The 18,361-nt window shown below is 43.1% G+C and overlaps 7 protein-coding genes across 7 annotated transcripts; 3 read left to right on the forward strand and 4 right to left on the reverse strand.

Annotated features, from left to right (window-relative positions):
• Positions 1–327: 327 nt before the first annotated feature.
• CGCS363_v008908 (uncharacterized protein) lies at positions 328–2,221 on the reverse strand (the record flags this gene model as incomplete). The annotated part of the gene is made up of 3 exons (XM_036640757.1): positions 328–333; positions 521–1,891; positions 1,946–2,221. 3 exons carry the CDS (start codon positions 2,219–2,221, stop codon positions 328–330), a joined length of 1,653 nt encoding a protein of 550 aa, XP_036495081.1.
• Positions 2,222–8,657: 6,436 nt separating this feature from the next.
• CGCS363_v008909 (uncharacterized protein) lies at positions 8,658–10,017 on the reverse strand (the record flags this gene model as incomplete). The annotated part of the gene is made up of 5 exons (XM_036640758.1): positions 8,658–8,776; positions 8,839–9,038; positions 9,094–9,788; positions 9,838–9,888; positions 9,967–10,017. The coding sequence occupies 5 exons, from the start codon at positions 10,015–10,017 to the stop codon at positions 8,658–8,660; spliced, it is 1,116 nt and encodes a 371-aa protein (XP_036494302.1).
• A 296-nt stretch (positions 10,018–10,313) lies between these two features.
• On the forward strand, positions 10,314–11,173 carry tropE-6 (Short-chain dehydrogenase/reductase tropE; the record flags this gene model as incomplete). The annotated part of the gene is made up of 3 exons (XM_036640759.1): positions 10,314–10,566; positions 10,619–10,830; positions 10,886–11,173. 3 exons carry the CDS (start codon positions 10,314–10,316, stop codon positions 11,171–11,173), a joined length of 753 nt encoding a protein of 250 aa, XP_036493910.1.
• A 188-nt stretch (positions 11,174–11,361) lies between these two features.
• Positions 11,362–11,745, reverse strand: CGCS363_v008911 (ATP synthase subunit K; the record flags this gene model as incomplete). The annotated part of the gene is made up of 3 exons (XM_036640760.1): positions 11,362–11,407; positions 11,464–11,594; positions 11,698–11,745. The coding sequence occupies 3 exons, from the start codon at positions 11,743–11,745 to the stop codon at positions 11,362–11,364; spliced, it is 225 nt and encodes a 74-aa protein (XP_036493911.1).
• Positions 11,746–12,244: 499 nt separating this feature from the next.
• mtp-18 (Mitochondrial fission process protein 1) lies at positions 12,245–13,165 on the forward strand (the record flags this gene model as incomplete). Its single annotated transcript, XM_036640761.1, has 2 exons — positions 12,245–12,432; positions 12,481–13,165. The coding sequence occupies 2 exons, from the start codon at positions 12,245–12,247 to the stop codon at positions 13,163–13,165; spliced, it is 873 nt and encodes a 290-aa protein (XP_036494275.1).
• Positions 13,166–13,364: 199 nt separating this feature from the next.
• On the reverse strand, positions 13,365–14,300 carry Zfand1 (AN1-type zinc finger protein 1; the record flags this gene model as incomplete). The annotated part of the gene is made up of 1 exon (XM_036640762.1): positions 13,365–14,300. One exon carries the CDS (start codon positions 14,298–14,300, stop codon positions 13,365–13,367), a length of 936 nt encoding a protein of 311 aa, XP_036494279.1.
• Positions 14,301–15,012: 712 nt separating this feature from the next.
• Positions 15,013–18,203, forward strand: rhp42 (DNA repair protein rhp42; the record flags this gene model as incomplete). The annotated part of the gene is made up of 2 exons (XM_036640763.1): positions 15,013–17,291; positions 17,339–18,203. 2 exons carry the CDS (start codon positions 15,013–15,015, stop codon positions 18,201–18,203), a joined length of 3,144 nt encoding a protein of 1,047 aa, XP_036493906.1.
• Positions 18,204–18,361: the final 158 nt, after the last annotated feature.

Consider the following 18,361-nt stretch of genomic DNA (forward strand, 5'->3'; position numbering starts at 1 on the left):
CATTCTATAATGTCAAATTTGTTCAACGTCTTTTTCTGCTCCGGTTTGTCAGCTATAATTCTCAATAGACGATGTCTCCATTTGGAAGTAAGGAATTTGCCTTATGGGCAGACCATGGCGTCAAGGGCGACACAGACCGCAAGGATAATACGGACAAACATAGCATTATACCACGCCTACTCAACCAGAAAATCCCTCTAAATAGAGTGAATCATAAGTAGAGCCTTCGATGAGTCAACTTTATCACACGCCCACCATCCTCCACACAGTCGCCAATCACAAGATCATGCTTGTCACCGCTCATCTCAGCATCTCCAAATCTGACCCTCAAACCTCCCAACAGCCTGGACCGTTCTTCGTCCGTGAATGCTCCCCCGCCTGCAGGTACACCGAAATTGGGATTCCCTCTAGTTAGGGTACTGATGTTCAAAAGCAGTTTGGGTACCCAGACCCCAAAGTCTATCAACAGACCGGCAATGGCCGCGGTAAACAAGACAACAACAGATATGATAAGTATCACCATCCACGTGATATCATATCGAAGAACCGTGATCGGCGTGAAAATAGTTGCGTTCGTCGAGGTAAAGTTGGTCGCGTGAACCGTGTTGCGATAGCTCAGCATATCGTAGTTTTCCGGATGCCCCAAGACAAGGGGCTCGTTTCCTATGGTGGCTAGCCAGTAGGTATTGAGAAGCTGCGCCATTCGAATCTCAAAATTCTCTCTCCCGGCATGGATCGCCCGCGGGAAGTCGAAGACCGCCGTCGCATTGAGCCCCTTCTCCGGATCAACTATGTACGTCTGGATAATCGACGGGCTCTTCTGCCGGTTGGTAGGATCCGTGAGGCTTTTGAACAGGTTCTGGAAGTACAAGCTGGCAAGTTCGTTTCCGCTCTGGCAGCTGTCGAAGAATGTGAAGTTGGCGCTTGGGTTCCTGGGCGAGACCGACGATCGTATCGCCGTGGGGATGCAATCGTAGCCGTCGCAGGCGATTTGAGTCTCGACGTACGTAGAGTTAATCTTGCACTTGGCATATGTTGGCTCGTCTTTTGCCGGTGACCAGTCGAAGTAATGAAAGTCGCGCGCCGACGCGGTCGGATCAATGCAGCGTCGACGAGTGCCGTTTGTTCTACCGTCGGGGTACGGCTTTGTCGACATGCCTCCCCATGAGGTGAGTGTGCTGCAGTTGAACGTTTTCCCATTGATGGGTATTGTGCAGTCCAGTCCTCCGTTGACCACTAGTTCGCTGGCATGTTCAGTCTCTTCGAAGATGGGACAGTCCATCTTGAGATACGAAGTTTCCAGGTTGAAGCTGGTCCTGCCTGTTCGCGAGATATTGCCGAAGGGAATGCCGATAAGTGACGACCAGGTTATCGAGGCCCTGTCTTCATCGTTCAAGGCGATCCACTCGTCTGCCTTCGTGCTATTACGGCCAAGCAAGGGCTCAATCATGGGGATCTTGACATTGCCAGAGGTGTCTTGGCTGGACTGTCTGACCTCCTCAGATGCCCCAAGAGCGCTGTAGACGAGAGAATTGATCGGGAGCTGCGCGTTTCCTATGTTGCTGCCAATGTATTGCGCTGGGAACGAAGTGTTGACATCCAGATATGGGAGTTCGGCAAAAGAGACGACGGCTTCGGGCTTCTTGAGTAAAACTCGAAGAGCGGCCTGGCCTCCCAAAGGTGAAAACGCCCAGATGAGCACCAACACGATGCTCGACCATCTGACCCTCTTCATGTCAATCATTGTCGTCACGGTCCCAGTCATTGTCGTAGAACCAAGAAGACTGTCCAAGAAACCAACACGCTCCCCTCGCTGCAGCCTCCAGTGAGCGAAGCTTCTGATGGTCCGGCCTAGAACGAAGGCGAACATTAATGGTACAATAGTGGGAGCCTATCCATATTAGTCCGATGTCATGTGGTGCAAATATGCTCAGATGGACCTTACAAGCTGGTTGAACTCGAGTGTAAACCGCCACATGGCCGGCGAGTCTTGGATTTCGAGGCCGTTAAGACGGAAGAGCAGACCAACGTAAACCGCGACAACGACAGCCATCAGAATCGAAACACTGTTCATAAATATCTCCAAGTGTCGGGACGTTCCGTTCTCAAGCCTTCGTGGAGGCCATTGTAGCAACTTCGACCCGTTGTCGGATTTGGAGGTTTCCCGGGTGGCCATCTCGGGTTTTGTTGGTACATTCTGGTCCCTTTGAGGAGACGCCATCATTGCTGAAGGGTAACAGCAATTGGGGCTTTCAGCATGGAGACTGAATCAGAATTGATTAACTTTAAATCCAAGCTAGTTTCGAGGGAAACCATTGCACATATATGGCAATTGTAGCCCCCATCACAATGCCTGTATACGCGCCGCAGAACGACCTCTTGGCAGACCCCATGTTGCTGTACAGCAGAATCTCCCCCAAAAGGCAAGGGTTGATTGACCACTGGCGATGCAGCTGAGCTTGACAGTGCCATTCGAACCAACAGGAACTGTGTGGTAGATCGTCAAGTTTTGTGGACTCATGGCAGCACCCGCTCATCGTTTAATCAGCACTCATTTGCGTTTGCCCTTGCCGAAACCCCTGCAAATGCGGGATTTTTGGGTTTCAGCTACACCACCACCCTAAACGTTAATTAGTATTATCTTTTTATTATTTTCTATTATTTCTGCTATTATTAATTAATTATAGATAATATATAATAATTATATAGTATTATAAACTTAAATTAACGCTATTATTGATGTAGTTATATATCCTTTATAATAGATCTTATTAATACTATGTTTCTAGTTATATCTAAGCTTATAAGTTATAAAGTTAAACTATTCCTATTAAAATTAAATATAAGTCTAATTATTAGTTAAAGTAGTCTTAGATAGATAAAGTAATACTTTTATATTTATACTTCTTATAGTATATAGTATATAGATATAATAGAGAGCTATAGCTATAACTATAATATATACTAATAATATAATATAAATAGCTTAAGTTTAGCTAATATATTATAACCCTTATCCTTCCCTATTAATCCTATTATATATTAATATATTAGCATTAAAATAAAGAGATATAAACTAGTTAAATAAATAATTTATATATACTAAATAATATTATTACCCCTTAGTATAGAGTAAAAAGCTCTACTTAAAGAGCTTCTATTAGTTAAATTCTTTAGTATTATAGCTATAATAAATATAGTTTAATATATAGAATATATTATCTAGTATTATTACACTTTATTTATTACTATAGGAGATATATTAAAACTATATTAACTAAAAGGTTCTAATAACTATAAGTTAATACTATTATATAAAGAAGTAATACTTAAACTATTATATAATAAGTTAGATATCTATCTTAATAAGCTATAGATATTTCTTATTAATAAGTTTAATTTAGAGGTATTAATCTCTATAATTTTATAATACCTAAAGGTAATATAATAGCAAAAGAAGAAGATTAAATATATCGCTCTATAGAGAGATAATAAAAAACACTTAAAATATTAATAAAATATTTATAATATTAAAGCTAATTAGTTTATTTTTATTAATAAAAATAGTATTAATTACTATAATAGAGCTAAAAGAATAATATAGTTACTAAGAGGTTTTTAACTTTTAAAGAGAAATATATTAAAGTAGGGAGAATAATATTATATACTATTAGTATTTACTCTTAATAGTATTCTTTATTATATTATATATCTTAGCTATATAAACTAAGAAGGCTTCTTATATTAGATTAAGTATTTAGTATTACTACTTATAAACTTATTCCTAAGGTGAAACTTAGTCTTAGTTATAGATAATATAAGTTAGTATTATATATTAAAGCTTTAGATAGTATATAATACTACTAATATTTATCTACTATACTTACCTTTATACTCACTAGATTATAACCCTATAGAGGTGTTTTTTAGTGATTTAAAGGTATATCTATAGCGTTATTTTATATATTATAAATAAGTAGATATAATAGATATATTCTTTAAGTAGTTTCTTTATAAAGTAGTTACTACTATTAGTTTATACTTAGAGTAAATTATAAGCTACTTTTAATATTATAGGATTAATATACTAAAAGAGGATTCCTCTAGTAATAAGAGAGGTGAGGTTTAAGTATAAAATATTATAAAGTTATAAACTTATAAGTTTAATAATAGTTTTATCTTTAAAGTATTTACTAAATAATAGGCTAGATATAGCGATAGTATTATATAAATAGAAGAATATAATATAGCTATATATTATTAAAGTTATATTTCTACTAGCTTAACTATATATATATCTCTCTATCTAAACTATATTTAAGCATAATAATTATATAGCAATAAGGTATACTAACACTTATATACCTATTAATAATATTTATTATAGAGGTTATAGCTAGCGTCCTCTTAGATATACTTAACTTAATAGTATCACTATAGCTAGAGGAGAAACCTATAATTATAAAAGCTAGAGGAAAAGCTAATAATTATAGTTAAAGATAGTAGATAACTATATATAGTCTATATATTTATATATTATAGGGGGCTATTAGTTAATAATATATAAAAAGGCGTTAAATATAATAGATTTATATTATATAGTAATTATTTTTACTACTTAGCTCCTAGCTAATAGGATTTAGTAGTTAACAGTAGGAATAATTCCCTAAATAGCTTAGCTTATTAATAATATTAAGCCTAAAAGTCTGCTTCTATATAGCTTATTTACTAATAGTCTACTAATAAATAATATATATCTATAGTTTATTTATAATTAATATATTAAGAGAGGTACTAAATAAGGATAATAATATAAACCTAATAGTTCTATAGTAGTTAGTTTACTTATAGAGGTATTACTAACTTAGCTAGTTACTTTATTCTATACTAATCAACTAGTAAAAGGTCTATATTACTATTATAGGAGACTAAGATAATATTTATTAGGGAATAAAAAAAGAGACCTATAGTGTAGCTTTATATATCTACTTAGTATATATTTTATATAGCTTTAAGTAATATAAAAGCATATTAAAGGGCTTAATATAGTTCCTTAAGGTAAATATATTATTAGTTAAAAAGATCTACCTATAAACCTAATTTAGTAATAATATTAAGCCTAAGAGTCTACTACTATATAAACTATACTTATTTAATAATAGTTTACTAGTAAATAGTATATATCTATAGTTTATATATTATAGATATATTAAGAGAGATACTAAATAGGGATTATAATAGTTATCTAATATATATATAATAGTTATTCTACCCTTAGATATATAATAAGCTTTAAGCTAGTCCCTTCTATTTATTAAGAGGTATTAAGAGTATTTAATTATAGTTATATAAAACTACTAGTTTATTTAAAGATTAGGGAAGAAGATACTTATAGGATAGTATTATATATATATATAGTATATGTTTTATATAGTTTTAGCTAATATAAAAGTATATTAGATACTTAATATTTCCCCTTAAGGTAAATATAGGTATACTATATAAGTAAGTTAATATACTTATAAGGTAAAAGGATAACCTTATATAACTAAGTAACTACTTCTTATAATAATTTATTAAACATTCTTAATAAAGTTAATAAGGTTAATAATATATTACTCTCTATATCTCTCTATTTCTATATATATATTAGCTAGTTAAATATACTATATATAAACCTAGTTATTAAAGATAGCAAATAAATAAATAAAATAAATCTAAACTATATACTACTAACTTTATTATTAAAATCTTCACTCTCTTAATCTATTATTTTTAAGCGTTTACTCCTTATTTTTATAGATTAAGCTACTTTTTAGTTTATATTAAAAGTTTATATATAAATATATTAGTTAAATCCCCTTATATAGCTATACTTAACTTATTAGACCTAAATATAAAATTAATAAGCTGCTTTATAACCTCTATATTATTTAAGAACTATTTAATCTTACCCTTAATTATAAGTATAAAACCTAATAGAACTTTAAAGTTCTTAAACTATTCTATATCTAATTCTTAAAGTTAATAGATATTAACTACTTTATCTTTAATATCTATTAATAATTAATAGAAAGCTATATCTTATTTTATAGTATTAAATAGTATATTCTTCTATAACTATTTAAAGTACTATAAGATAAGATTAAGGGTAAGCTTATCTCTAAGTATAACTAGTAATAATAATAGAATTAGTACTTTAAAATAAAGTGTAGCTAGAAGAGTATTAGCCTTTATTAGTAGTAATATTAGAGCTTCTATAGAGGGCTTTATAAAAATAGATAGTAGAACTAATAGAAGAGGTTAATAATATAGCTATAGATATTAATATTATATATATAGTATATAAAGTAGTAGTATATTAATCTAATTTATAAAATAAAGTCTACTTCTAGCTAATAATACCTAAAGAGTATTATTTTAAGTTATTTAACTACTTAATATTATACTTAATACTACTTTACTTATTAATATAGTCTTTTTTACTATCTTCCTCTTATTAGCTAAGGTTTTAATTATCTTAAACATTAAAGTTAATAGTCTTTTAATAATAATATTACTACTTATAATCTCTAATACCTATTTAGCTATAATATCTTTAAATATTTAATAATACTTAAGGTTTACTCCTCTATTAGCATAATAGTAATACTTATTATTACTATCTAAATAGGAGTTATACTTAAAAGTAAATAAATACTTCTACTTATATTATAGTTTTAAATAGGCAGCTTATACTTACTACTCTTATATATAAAGTTCTATTAGTATTAAGTTAAGTTATTAAACTAATATAGATTATATATTATATTACTTAAGCTATACCCTAGATAGTATTAGTTAATCTAATATAATACTATAGTTATTATTATCTACTTATACTACTTATAAAGTTAATATTATAGAGCGAGGTATATTAAACATAAATTAAAATATCTTAAGTATAGAGGATATTACTTATTAAACTAAAATACCCTACTTAATTATAAAATATATAAAGTATTAAGATAGTAGTATAAAATATTAAGATAGTAGTATTAATAATATCCTAGCTTATTATTAATAAGTAACTATAATAAGCATATAATCTTATAATAAACGCCTTAAACTATTTATACTTATTAATAACTTTAGTTATTTCTTTAACTTAATATCTTTAGTAATAATATTAATAAGTTAATCTTAATATATAAAGTACTATTAATAAGTTAATAAGTATTACTTAAAACCTTTCTTTAAAACTACTTCTTATTTAAACTTATAGGATAAGTTTATATCCTTAATAGTAACCTAATAATCTTTATATAAATAATTAAACTTCTTTAGTAGTTATTCTATAATATTATAGTTAAACTATATTATAAGCTTAATAATAAAATTATAGGTTTTAAATATATAAGTATAAATATTAAAGCTAAACTTTAACTTAAAACTAAGAAGAAATATAACTTTAAATTAAATAAGAATCTTAAACTAGTGAATTTTAAGTAGTAAGATAAGTTCTTTAGAGTTAAAAAGTTTATTAGTAATATTAAAAATAAACCTCTTTTAGTATAATTTAACTTCTTCTTCTTCTATAGATCTAATATCTTTAAGGTTTTTTAAACTTATTATATTAATTATCTTATACTAAATAAATACTTCTTCCTCCTTAGTTTTATTATTAACCTCCTTTTTTTAATCTATATTATCTTCTATATTAATATTATCTATATTATTTAGTATCTTAGTTAAGAAAGTATTTAAAGCTTAGTTTATAAAAATTATATATAGTTTACTTAAAAATATATAAGCTTAAGTTCTAGTTAGCTTATAAACGCTACTACTTCCTTAAATATAGCTATATAAGTTTATATTTACTTTTATTAGTAATAAGTTTATAGAACTCTTACTATATAAAAATATACTTTTATATCTATTTCTAATAGTTATTAACCTTATAGATAACCTTATAGGTATTAGTAACTAAGATTAGCTTAATTCCTTAAAAGTGATATATTTTAGGTTTAATTAAGTATATTAAGGTATTATAAACTTTAGCTTAATCCTTTTAAAGGCTAATAAAAGAGGGAATAACTTCTTTATAGCTATTATATAGTTAATTATATATTATACTAGTATATATATATATTATACTTTTATACTATATTAGATCTTATAATATATATAATAAATCTTAAGTTTATAAGGACTTATAAACTAGTACTATTATATATAATAAGATCTTACCCCTAAATATATATATTACGCTTTATATAGTTCCTAGAGCTATAGATAACGTTAAGATATAAATAAATTAATACGAATAGTATTAATTACTAGTAAACTAATCAAAAACAACAAAAACAATAATATTAATTAACGTTTAGGGTAGTAGTATAGCTGAAACCCAAAAATCCCACATTTGCAGGGGTTTCGGCAAGGGCAAACGCAAATGAGTGAGGCAACTCAAACTGTAAATGATTTGATTGGGCGATGTAACTTTGCTGCGCCGCATGCGCCCTTCTTAGTCTGTTTGGGAGAGGCATGGGGGCAGAGTAACCGATTGCTTGGATGCAGGCTAATGCTCCCAACTTCTCGGATGGGTGAGCACGAAAGAAATGAAAGGGACGACAGGCACAGAGTCGCTCTATGTTGGACATGAATATCTTGCTACCCTACAAGAGTTCTGGAGACGCATTTCTCTGAGTGGTAGAGAACTGAAGCCGCCATAGTCTTTGATCTGCACAGAGGAACATCGTGTTATCTGGCCCTCGACAGAAACTCTGTACGCCACCTTTTCAAACATAGTCAGATATCTTGCTTCATGCCAATGATCTTTGGAGTATAGTTACTCACCTGCCACCTTGATCAAACCCAGTAATGAGCCACCGTTGTTCCAAATCTCGATGCCGTCACCACAGGCTGCCCAGACGTTGCCGTTCTCGCACATGAGATGTATAGGTGAACCTCTCCTAGCCAGTGCAAACAAACGCTTGTTCGCCAAGAAGATTGCGTCCCCTCTTTTCACAATGTCGAATGCGTAGATGCTCCTCGGTCTGTTCCTCATGTTAGCCACATTCACCACAAGACCACCTTAGACGTGACGCTTACTGCACCAAATCCAGACTCCCATCAGCCTTTACTCCTCCAGCATCCGCAACGTAAAGCGTCGACGACGCCTCATCGACCGCAATTCCACTTGGTCTCACAAAGCCATCCGCCATGGCCCTCACCTCCCTCGCCGTTTGGTCGTACCAGTACACCGAAGGCGGCAGCTGCGGCGGGCTCCTGAAATCGAGCTCGTGCCCGCAACACGGATCCGTAAACCACACGCCGTCGCCAGAGACGGCCGCGCTGTGAGGCGAGTTGAAGTCGCGGCCGTAGTACGTCGTGGCCACGGCTTTCGGCGGCTGCCCCGCGGGCATGTGGAACACGCCTCCGGTCCCGGGATGCATCGTTCCCTGGGAGCACCATAGAATCCCGTTGGCTGCAAGACAGCCGTTGGCCGGCATCGACATCGCGGGCGGGGGCCGGAGCTTGGCCCACTCGGCGGTCAGGGTATCGCCGCGCGGAGAGGCGGTGATCGTCACCTTGGACATGAGGATCGTTGGCGGCCTTGAGGGGTCGGTTGCCGCGAGGGGTGCGGAGGTCGTCCAGAGCTCATTGCGGGAGGGGTTGTAGACGCAGCCGCGGTGAAAGAACGCATTGCCAGTGCCTTCTGCAGAGGAAAGGAGTAGGGCGTGTGTGGGCTTGGAGCCGATGATGGATTCCAGCGCAGAATCGTATTGGATGACGGATACGTCAGACTGAAGTAAGTGTTAGCAGGTCGATCTGTCGATGGTGTTGATTGTTCACCTTGCTGGGTTGTGAATAGCCGGGCGGCGCTTGGTTACGGCGATCTCTGATCTAATGTAAGTAGCGTGAGTAAGACCATCAGCGGCTGGAACGGATGAGATTGTTAATTTGGCCGAGTCGTGAGCTTACTTCTATCGGCGTTGTCTCGGGTTTGATACCCGTCGCCTTGACTGTTGCCATCGCTACACCTACTCTGCCTGGTGTTTGCTCTGGTGAAGTTGGCTTTGTGCAGTCGAAGGGAGCGCAAACAGTGTAAATCGGGGTGGAGACGGCCGGGTCTCGATTTAGTGGGCGCCGGCGCCGTGTCGGGATTACACCCGCCACCCCGATAAACTTAATGTCGGCTTTGCGGACAGGATATCATTAAGTCCGGGGTAAATAGTCTCATTGAGCATGATTGATACAATTATTTATTGATTGGTATTCCCCCATGGCTTTTGCTCCAGTGAAAGCCAATATCCTTAACTTCGTCCAGTATGGCTACAATCCTTGTCACCGGAGGTAACAGAGGCATTGGCTTTGGGATAGTCCAGGCTATAGCCGAACGGCTTCCAGATTCTCTTGTGATCATCGGGTGCCGTTCAACCGTGGCCGGGCATGAAGCTGTGACAAAACTCAAAAGACTCGGTGTCAAAACGAATCTGGATGTACTTCAACTAGACATCGAGGACGACGCTAGCATCACTGCTGCTGTCGCAACTGTTGATCAGAAACATGGGAAGCTGGACGGTATTTCTCCCCAGAGAATTTCATTCTGAACCAATATACTGATTTGTTGCAGTCTTGATCAACAATGCTGCCAAGTTAGAGGTTGCTGATTCGGCAGAACTTTCCGAGATTCGGTCAAAATCAAATGCTGTATACAACAACTGCATCACGTCAAATGCGATAGTCACCCAGGCTTTCCTGCCCTTGCTTCGAAAAGCCGAGTATCCACGAGTCATCATGAACTCCAGTGCTAGGGGCAGCCTCACACGCACAGCATCTAGAGAGGTGAGCGCACAGTAACCAGAACTGTTGGGGTGCTTCAAGCTGATGGGCATTGCAGCTTCCGCCAGTTTCACTCGTGGATTACTGCGTGGCCAAGGCGGCGCTCAACATGTTGACCTTGCATTTTCAGCTTGCTGAAGAACAGAGGCAAGAGGGGCACAGGGTGGTCTTTTGGGCCACTAGTCCAGGGCATTGCAAGACGGCCTTCAACAACTTCCGCGGGGTGAAGGATCCAATTGACGGAGCAGAGGCAATCGTGCGCTTGCTGGAATCAGAAAAGGGGGTCACTGAGCCTGGGACGTTCTGGGAGTTCGAGCAGGGTGAGTTCAGGATGGTGCCGTGGTAGATCAGGGACGCTTCCTCGAATACTGCTATCGAGGCGTGTCCGACCACATGGAACAAGGCAACAATGCCCACATCGTAGATCGTCGTATGTCTGGTCAGAAAATGTCTTTGATTCCCGTCGACCAAGGTCCGCTCTCTATGAATACACTAGGTCGCGATAGACCAATGACTCGTCCGATTGCCCGCCGTTTAGTGTTTCGCCTTCTCGTCCTTGTCAGCGCTGTCCAAGAACTTCCTGTGCATGTTGTCAGCAATCGCAGGGCCTCGAAACGTCCAGGCAAAATCACGCACTTGATGAAGTCGGCCTCGTCGGAGCTGGCAGCGTTGATGGGGGGAATGGCAGTGGCCTTGTTGGCCTTGCTGCCGCCGCTGGTGCCGTAGATAGCGCCGCCGAAGAGGGTGGCAAGAACACCCATGGCCAGCTGTAAGTTGGCCCATGTTAGCAGTCGTTCAGCATCTTCATGTATTGCAGGTCGGCCGAAGGCGTCGCAGGGAGCGGCGGGCGAAGTCGGAGGTGCAACGTACGTAGTGGGAGCCGATCTGGCGGCCGGCGACAGTGTACATCTGAACCATTTTGGCGGTATTAGGGGGGTATTCGGACCTTCGGAGGTGAATTGGTTCGATGAGGGTGGAATGGTGATGATTGAAACTGCAATAGCGGCTCAATGTTCGGAGCTCGAAATTCGTTCGGAAGCTGCGAAAAGTCGAATGCCTGGTATATCAGGCCATTTCAAGACGGGTCCAGTGTCTGGCGCGGCTAGGAGAGCGGGGAGTTCAGCCACAGCTAACGCCGGGTGATACAGCCACAGATTAGAGTGGCGCAAGCTCCCATGCACCCCAGGAAGGTGCTAACCCGCTGAAGCGAAGCCGACGTCACTTCCCGACATTGGACCAGAAGGTTGATGCCGCGGGCGTTTCCGGCGCGCGCATGGAAAAGTGGTGGTTGCCATCGCCTAGGCTCCCCTCACCCCAACCGCCGCCATCCATGCGCACTTAAGGCTGACAACACCTCCATTTGCTTTTGAAGATTTCTGATTCAGACGAAGTATACCAACACAAGCAATCGATCACAATGTGGTGGGGTCGCAGCTCAGACAAGAAGCCCGAGGAGTCGAAAGAGGCGACCAACAACGAGAATGGCGCCAAGACTTTCGACCCCGAAAAGCTTCCCCCGAGGCAGAAGCTGCCAAAAGCCCTGCAGAACATTATCGACAAATCCGACAAGGAGGAAAACTTCTTCGATGAATTAGTGGACGGGTAGTACGTGCCCTCGATTCCTCCCGATAGCCCTGCTGATGTCTTCTCCAGCGCACCCGAGTCTACCGAGTCCAACGTTCGTTACATGGCATACGCCACGCGCGTCCGCACCATCTTACTGTCTGCGCACCGATACGTCGCCTACACCTCTGACATTGGCGAGTCGTTTCGTCCTGTTGCGCATCCCTATCTTGTCCGTGGCGCATATGGTATCTCATGGCTGTACATCCTAGGTGATGTCAGTTACGAAGGTTACAAGGCGTACTGGGCGAACCAGCGCATCCTGAACCCTCACCTCCAACTTACCGAGAGGCAAGCGAAGATCACGGGATTGCCGGAAGCCATCTCAGATGCCACACACCCCAGCCAGGTCGTCCCCGGTGGCAAGGTTGCGCCGTTGGACGACTACAGAACCGTCATGGTACAGCGAGGAATCTTCCAGAGCATCGCTAGTATGGGTCTGCCGGCCTTCACGATCCACAGCGTAGTGCGCTACTCTGGCAGGGCGATGAAGAACGTCAAGAACGCCAGGGTTAGAACCTGGGGCCCTATTGGCCTTGGCCTGGCTGTCGTTCCCTTCCTGCCCAGCCTCTTTGACGAGCCTGTCGAGAACGCAGTGGAGTGGATCTTCCACAAGGGCTTTGAGACATATGGCGGCAAGGATGCCGTTGGTGACGCGCCCGCCACAGGCCGCGAAGACTTGTTGGCGAAGAGACCCAAGGAGAAGGAACTTTAGATCCGGCGTTAAGAGGGGTAGCATGGTATGGATTGGACCGGAACACTTATTCAACTCATTGACTGGCTCGGCGCATTTGAAATCTCCCATGGTTATGGTATTGGCCCAGGTATAGCGTAGCCTCTATGGCGTGTGGTGCAACTGAGGGTATATACGGAAAAAGGCTTCTATAAACACACTTCATCATTCATCATCGTCGTTAAACCTCCATCAAGTTGGGCGGCGGGCCAACTCCGCGCAACAGCACGACCGTGTTACCACTGACCAGTGAAGCCCCGACCTTTTCATTGAATTCCAGCAACCTGCCACCCTCTACATGGAACACTCTCAGCTTGTCCCTCTCGTCTGATGACCGGTTGTTCACGTTCTCGACCTGTAATCTCCTTGCTGCCTCGTCCAGCACTCTTCCAACGACCCAGTCCTTGGAGAAGAAGAATTCTCCCTTTGGAAACTTGGCCTTGGCAGTCTCCGCCTCGGCCTCGACGTAAAGATAGACTCTCTTTTCTTGCGCCAGCTTATCATCGCCCTTGGCCGTCTTCTTCAGGTTGTTCACAGCAATCAGCCGTGCCGATGCCGACGTAGGCTTTGGCTTCGGCAGTGCCCTTCCTGCTTGCTCTTTCTTCGCCGTTCCCCATGCTTTCAACTTATCAAATGCGCTTCTCGTCCGTGCGGCAACATCAATCTGCGAGCCGGGTCGGGCGCCAAGCGGCACAAGGTTCTTGCAATCGTGGTCCTCTTTCAAGCGATGCTTGAGGCAGTAGTCGCGGTTGCAGCCCGAGCAGTGGACGCCGGGGACCAACGAAGTGCCGATGGTGGTCTTGCAGGGGGGCGAGGCGCAAGGCTTTTCGGAAACGTGGTCGCGCAACTGGCGTCCGGCGCCGTAGGCGGGCTTCGCGAGCTCGGCTTGACGGCGGCGCTCGGCCCAGGCGCCCGCGTTGGCGCATTTGTGGGAGGACTCGGAGCGGTGGTCGAGGCAGAAGGTCTTTTTGCAGCTCTGGCAGAAGAAGGGGAGGAAGTCGAGCTGGTTGCAGTAGTCGTATTCGCAGTGCTTGCCCACGAGGGTCTCGTCGAAGCCGTCTTTGGAGTCGTCCATCTTGACGTAGCTCGTCTCGTCGGAATTGGATGAGGACGCCATTGTGAGCGATGACGTCTGTGTCGAATATTTATTCTGCGGTGAACGGGGTGCTTGGAGCTCGTCTGGAGTACGTAGACCTCGGATTTCGTGGCTCGAGGCTGAGTTGAGCGAGATGGCGATATGGCGACGGCGATGTTGCTGAGAAATGGCGGCGGTATGGTCTGGAAAGAGCCAGCTTGCGGGACTTGGTCAGTGTTGGTCCGTTGGTTGCCTTCAGCGGGGCAGCCACTGAGGCGGGTGAGCGCAGACGCCAAGTACAGAGCGCGCGGCCGCTGGAAGCCTGAAATGGGGGTGGCCCATAACCGTTGCCAAGGACGTGGCCAGGCTGGACGCTACAGGGCACTGGGGCTGACTTCTGTGTACTTTGCAGGATGATGGAAGAATCCACACGGAGCTAAAGAAATTCGGCCATTGTTCTTGGATATCATCCTATCTTCATTGGCCATTTAGATCGGCTCCTTAAGACATCCACTACTTTGTACCTGACATACAGGCAAGGTAACGGCAATAAGGAGGGGTGATCCCCGGACCCGCTTTTCAATCGGACCCGATAGAGTGGATCCCGGACCCTTAAAGTGCGTCGCGCTCTTCGCGTTTCCTGCAAATCAATGACGCAGTTGCTGCCGTTTTGTCGCATCTCCCCTGCAAAGCTTCTCGAGCTCCCATCCTCGGAGCATGGCCAGCTCTCAACCTCTCATCACCACCACGCACGATGCCTCCACACGTGCCGCGCAAGCGATTGCGCGAGGAGTCGCCCGTCAAGTCGAGTCCTAAACGTCAACAGGTGGCGAAGGGCAAAGGCAAGCCTGCCGCTTCGGGTGCACGCCGAAAACCGACCCTGTACGATGACCTGGATGCTACTGCCACGCCGGAGTCATCCAAAGGTGGCCGTTCTGTTTTGGAGGTGTTGAGCGACAGCGACGGGGACAGCTCACTGACCGATCTATCCGACGGAGATTTCGAGGATGTTCCTGTTGGCGATGGACAGAAGCCGGGGGAAGCAAACGAGCCGTCCGACGATGACGATAACGACGACATCGAGTTCGAGGACGTTCCTGCTCCGAAGAACACCCTAGCCAAGGCGCCGACAGGATTCACCGACTTGCAACTCACTCTGGATGCTGGTTTCGGCGCTACGACAGATCCCTACGGCGACAAAAAGGGGCCTACCAAGCGCGAAAAGAAGATCAGAAATGTCACGCACTGCATTCACGTGCAGTACTTGCTATGGCACAATGCTGTCCGGAATTCTTGGCTCTGCGACCCCGAAGTTCAGGCAATCATGATGTCACACGTCCCCCCTCGTCTATGGGATGAGGTGGACCGATGGAGGAGAACCAGTGGGCTGGATGCGCAGCCGAAATCCAAGCCAACCCCGACGAAGAAACCCACGCCGGTGAAGAAGACCAGGGGCAGAGGCAAGGCAAAGAAGACCGAAGAGAAAGACTCGAGAGACTGGGGTGCCGCTGCAGAGAAGCTCGAAGAGGGGGCTGTTGATATGAGCCACGGCGACCCGCTGTTCCGACTTATGAAGTCGCTGGTGGCGTGGTGGAGGCAACGGTTCCGTATCACAGCACCCGGGATCCGGAAGTGGGGCTACATGCACCCTGAAAGAGTTGGCAGACTGAGAAAGGCGTGGGAGAGCGAGGATCACGACCAAAATCGGTTCGGGGAAAGGATCTGCGGCTTGGAGGACTTCCGGCGATGCGCCCAGGACTGCACAGGAAGCCGAGATGTAGGATCTCAGCTCTTCACGGCTCTAATGAGGGCCCTGGGACTCGAGGCCCGAATGGTTGCAAACTTGCAGCCACTTGGTTTTGGATGGACGAAGGCTGAGGAAGCTGACCCTGAAAAGGACAAGGCTGGAGTCTCGACATCTAAGAGCAGCGACGAGAAGAGTCAAGAAAGTGAAAAGACGAACAAAGGCACTAAGAAAGGAACGAAAACAGCACCCAAGAAAGCGACTCCATCCAAAACGACAAGTTCGAGACACGCAAGTCAGAAAAAGACCGTCATCGAGGTGCCTGATACAGATGATGAACTTGGGTTAGAGCATCCTGACAGCGACGACGATTCTATTATAGAATTGGAGGTAACCCCTCGGAAAACGGCTCCATCCAAGAAGTTTGACAACGACCTAGAGTTTCCACATTATTGGACGGAAGTCATGTCACCGGTCACGAAGAAATATCTGCCGGTCGACCCGATCGTCAAGAATATCATTGGTACCAACCGAGAGCTGATTGAGTCTCTGGAGCCCCGCGGAGGCAAGGCAGACAAGGCCAAGGAGGTAATGGCGTACGTTGTCGGCTTCTCCCAGGATGGAACAGCAAAGGACGTCACCGTTCGTTATCTCAGAAAACAATTGTGGCCGGGAAGGACGAAGGGAGCAAGAATGCCTTTGGAGAAAGTACCTATTTACAATCGCCATGGCAAGGTAAAGCGACATGACCATTTCGACTGGTTCAAGTCTGCCATGCAAGGATTCGTTAGGGGCAGTCGAAAACACCCCCTTACAGAGGAGGACGAGGCCGAGAACACAACTGACTTGACTCCGGCCCAACCCGAGAAGAAGGAGGTTAAGGAGGGCAGTGAAACCCTAGCCTATTACAAGCAGTCGAAGGAGTTTTGTTTGGAGCGGCATCTCAAGCGCGAAGAAGCACTCTTACCTGGGTCAAAACCTGTCAAGACTTTCAAAAACAAAGGCAAAGGCGGGGACATATCGGAAGAGCCAGTTTTCTCGAGAAAGGACGTCGTCAACGTCAAGAGCGCAGAGACGTGGCACAAGCAAGGCAGAGCACCGAAGCCTGGTGAACTGCCCCTCAAGCGAGTGCCGTACCGCGCCGCGACAACCAACAGACGCCGAGAAATCGCGGAGGCGGAAGCCATCAGCGGCGAGAAGGTTCTTCAGGGATTGTACAGTCTTGAACAGACGGACTGGATCATCCCGCCGCCTATCAAGGACGGCATCATCCCGAAGAACGATTATGGGTATGTTGCTCTCTATGTCTACGAAGTACGTTGCTGACAGTATCTAGCAATATCGATCTTTTCGCCGAGCACATGTGTCCCGAAGGTGCTGTCCACGTCCCTTTCCGAGGGGCCGTCAAGGTTTGCAAGAGGCTTGGCATCGACTACGCAGAAGCTGTGGTGGACTTTGAATTTGGAAACCGAATGGCGGTTCCGGTCATTCAAGGTGTGGTCATTGCGGAGGAATACCACGACCAGGTTATGGAAGAGATCCGCAAAGACGAAGCTGAGCGAGCGCGCAAGGAGGACGAGAAACGGCGCAAAGAGGCATTGCGACTTTGGAGCAAGTTTATCAAAGGGTTGCGCATTGTCGAGCGCATTCGGCAGGATTACGGCCATGTCGATGACAGCGTTCCTGTTTTCCAGAAGCATGGCGGGAGTAAGGAAGCTAAGGAAGACCAGGACGAGTCAACTAAAGTGGATGCAGAGGCAATGCGGGTGCGAGATGAAGAGATGGCGGGTGGCTTTTTCCCCGAGGGGCATGATGAGGAGGAAGCAGGCGGCTTCTTTGCCGAAGGACACGAAGAAGAAGAGGCCGAGCCCAAGCGGTTTACGTCAGGATTCTTTCCAGTCGTCGACGACGAAGATGGCGACGAAAACATGAACGATGCACTGGTTGTGGATCACGGTGGTGAGGATCAACCTATCGCGGAAAGCGCGGAAGGCGTGGAGGACGTCGCTGAGGAGGCTTCAGAGCCAGAGCCAGAACCAGAGCCTCTCCCCGCGCCTGTGAAGGCTAAACCACGGGCGAAGAAAGCAACGAAAGCTGCGACCAGAAGATCGACCAGGCGCAGACGGAAGGTTGTTTCCGAAAGCGAGGAAGACGACGACGAAGATGAAGATTTCCAAGATTCGGACGACGACTTTGTGTGACACAGCTCGGACGCAGTGTATCTTTTACGAGCAAGAATCAAGGAGCGCACGGGATGGATGACGAGCGCAGCTGGCATTGGGGCGCGCAGCTCTTCAGAGAATCCATATAAGCTTGCAAATGTTACACAATGAGGAAGTGAAGGCAGCCGTTTCGTGCT

Source organism: Colletotrichum siamense (genome assembly GCF_013390195.1).
Source record: "Colletotrichum siamense strain Cg363 chromosome Unknown KSG_Cg363_contig05, whole genome shotgun sequence".
In the NCBI taxonomy this organism is placed as follows: domain Eukaryota; kingdom Fungi; phylum Ascomycota; class Sordariomycetes; order Glomerellales; family Glomerellaceae; genus Colletotrichum; species Colletotrichum siamense.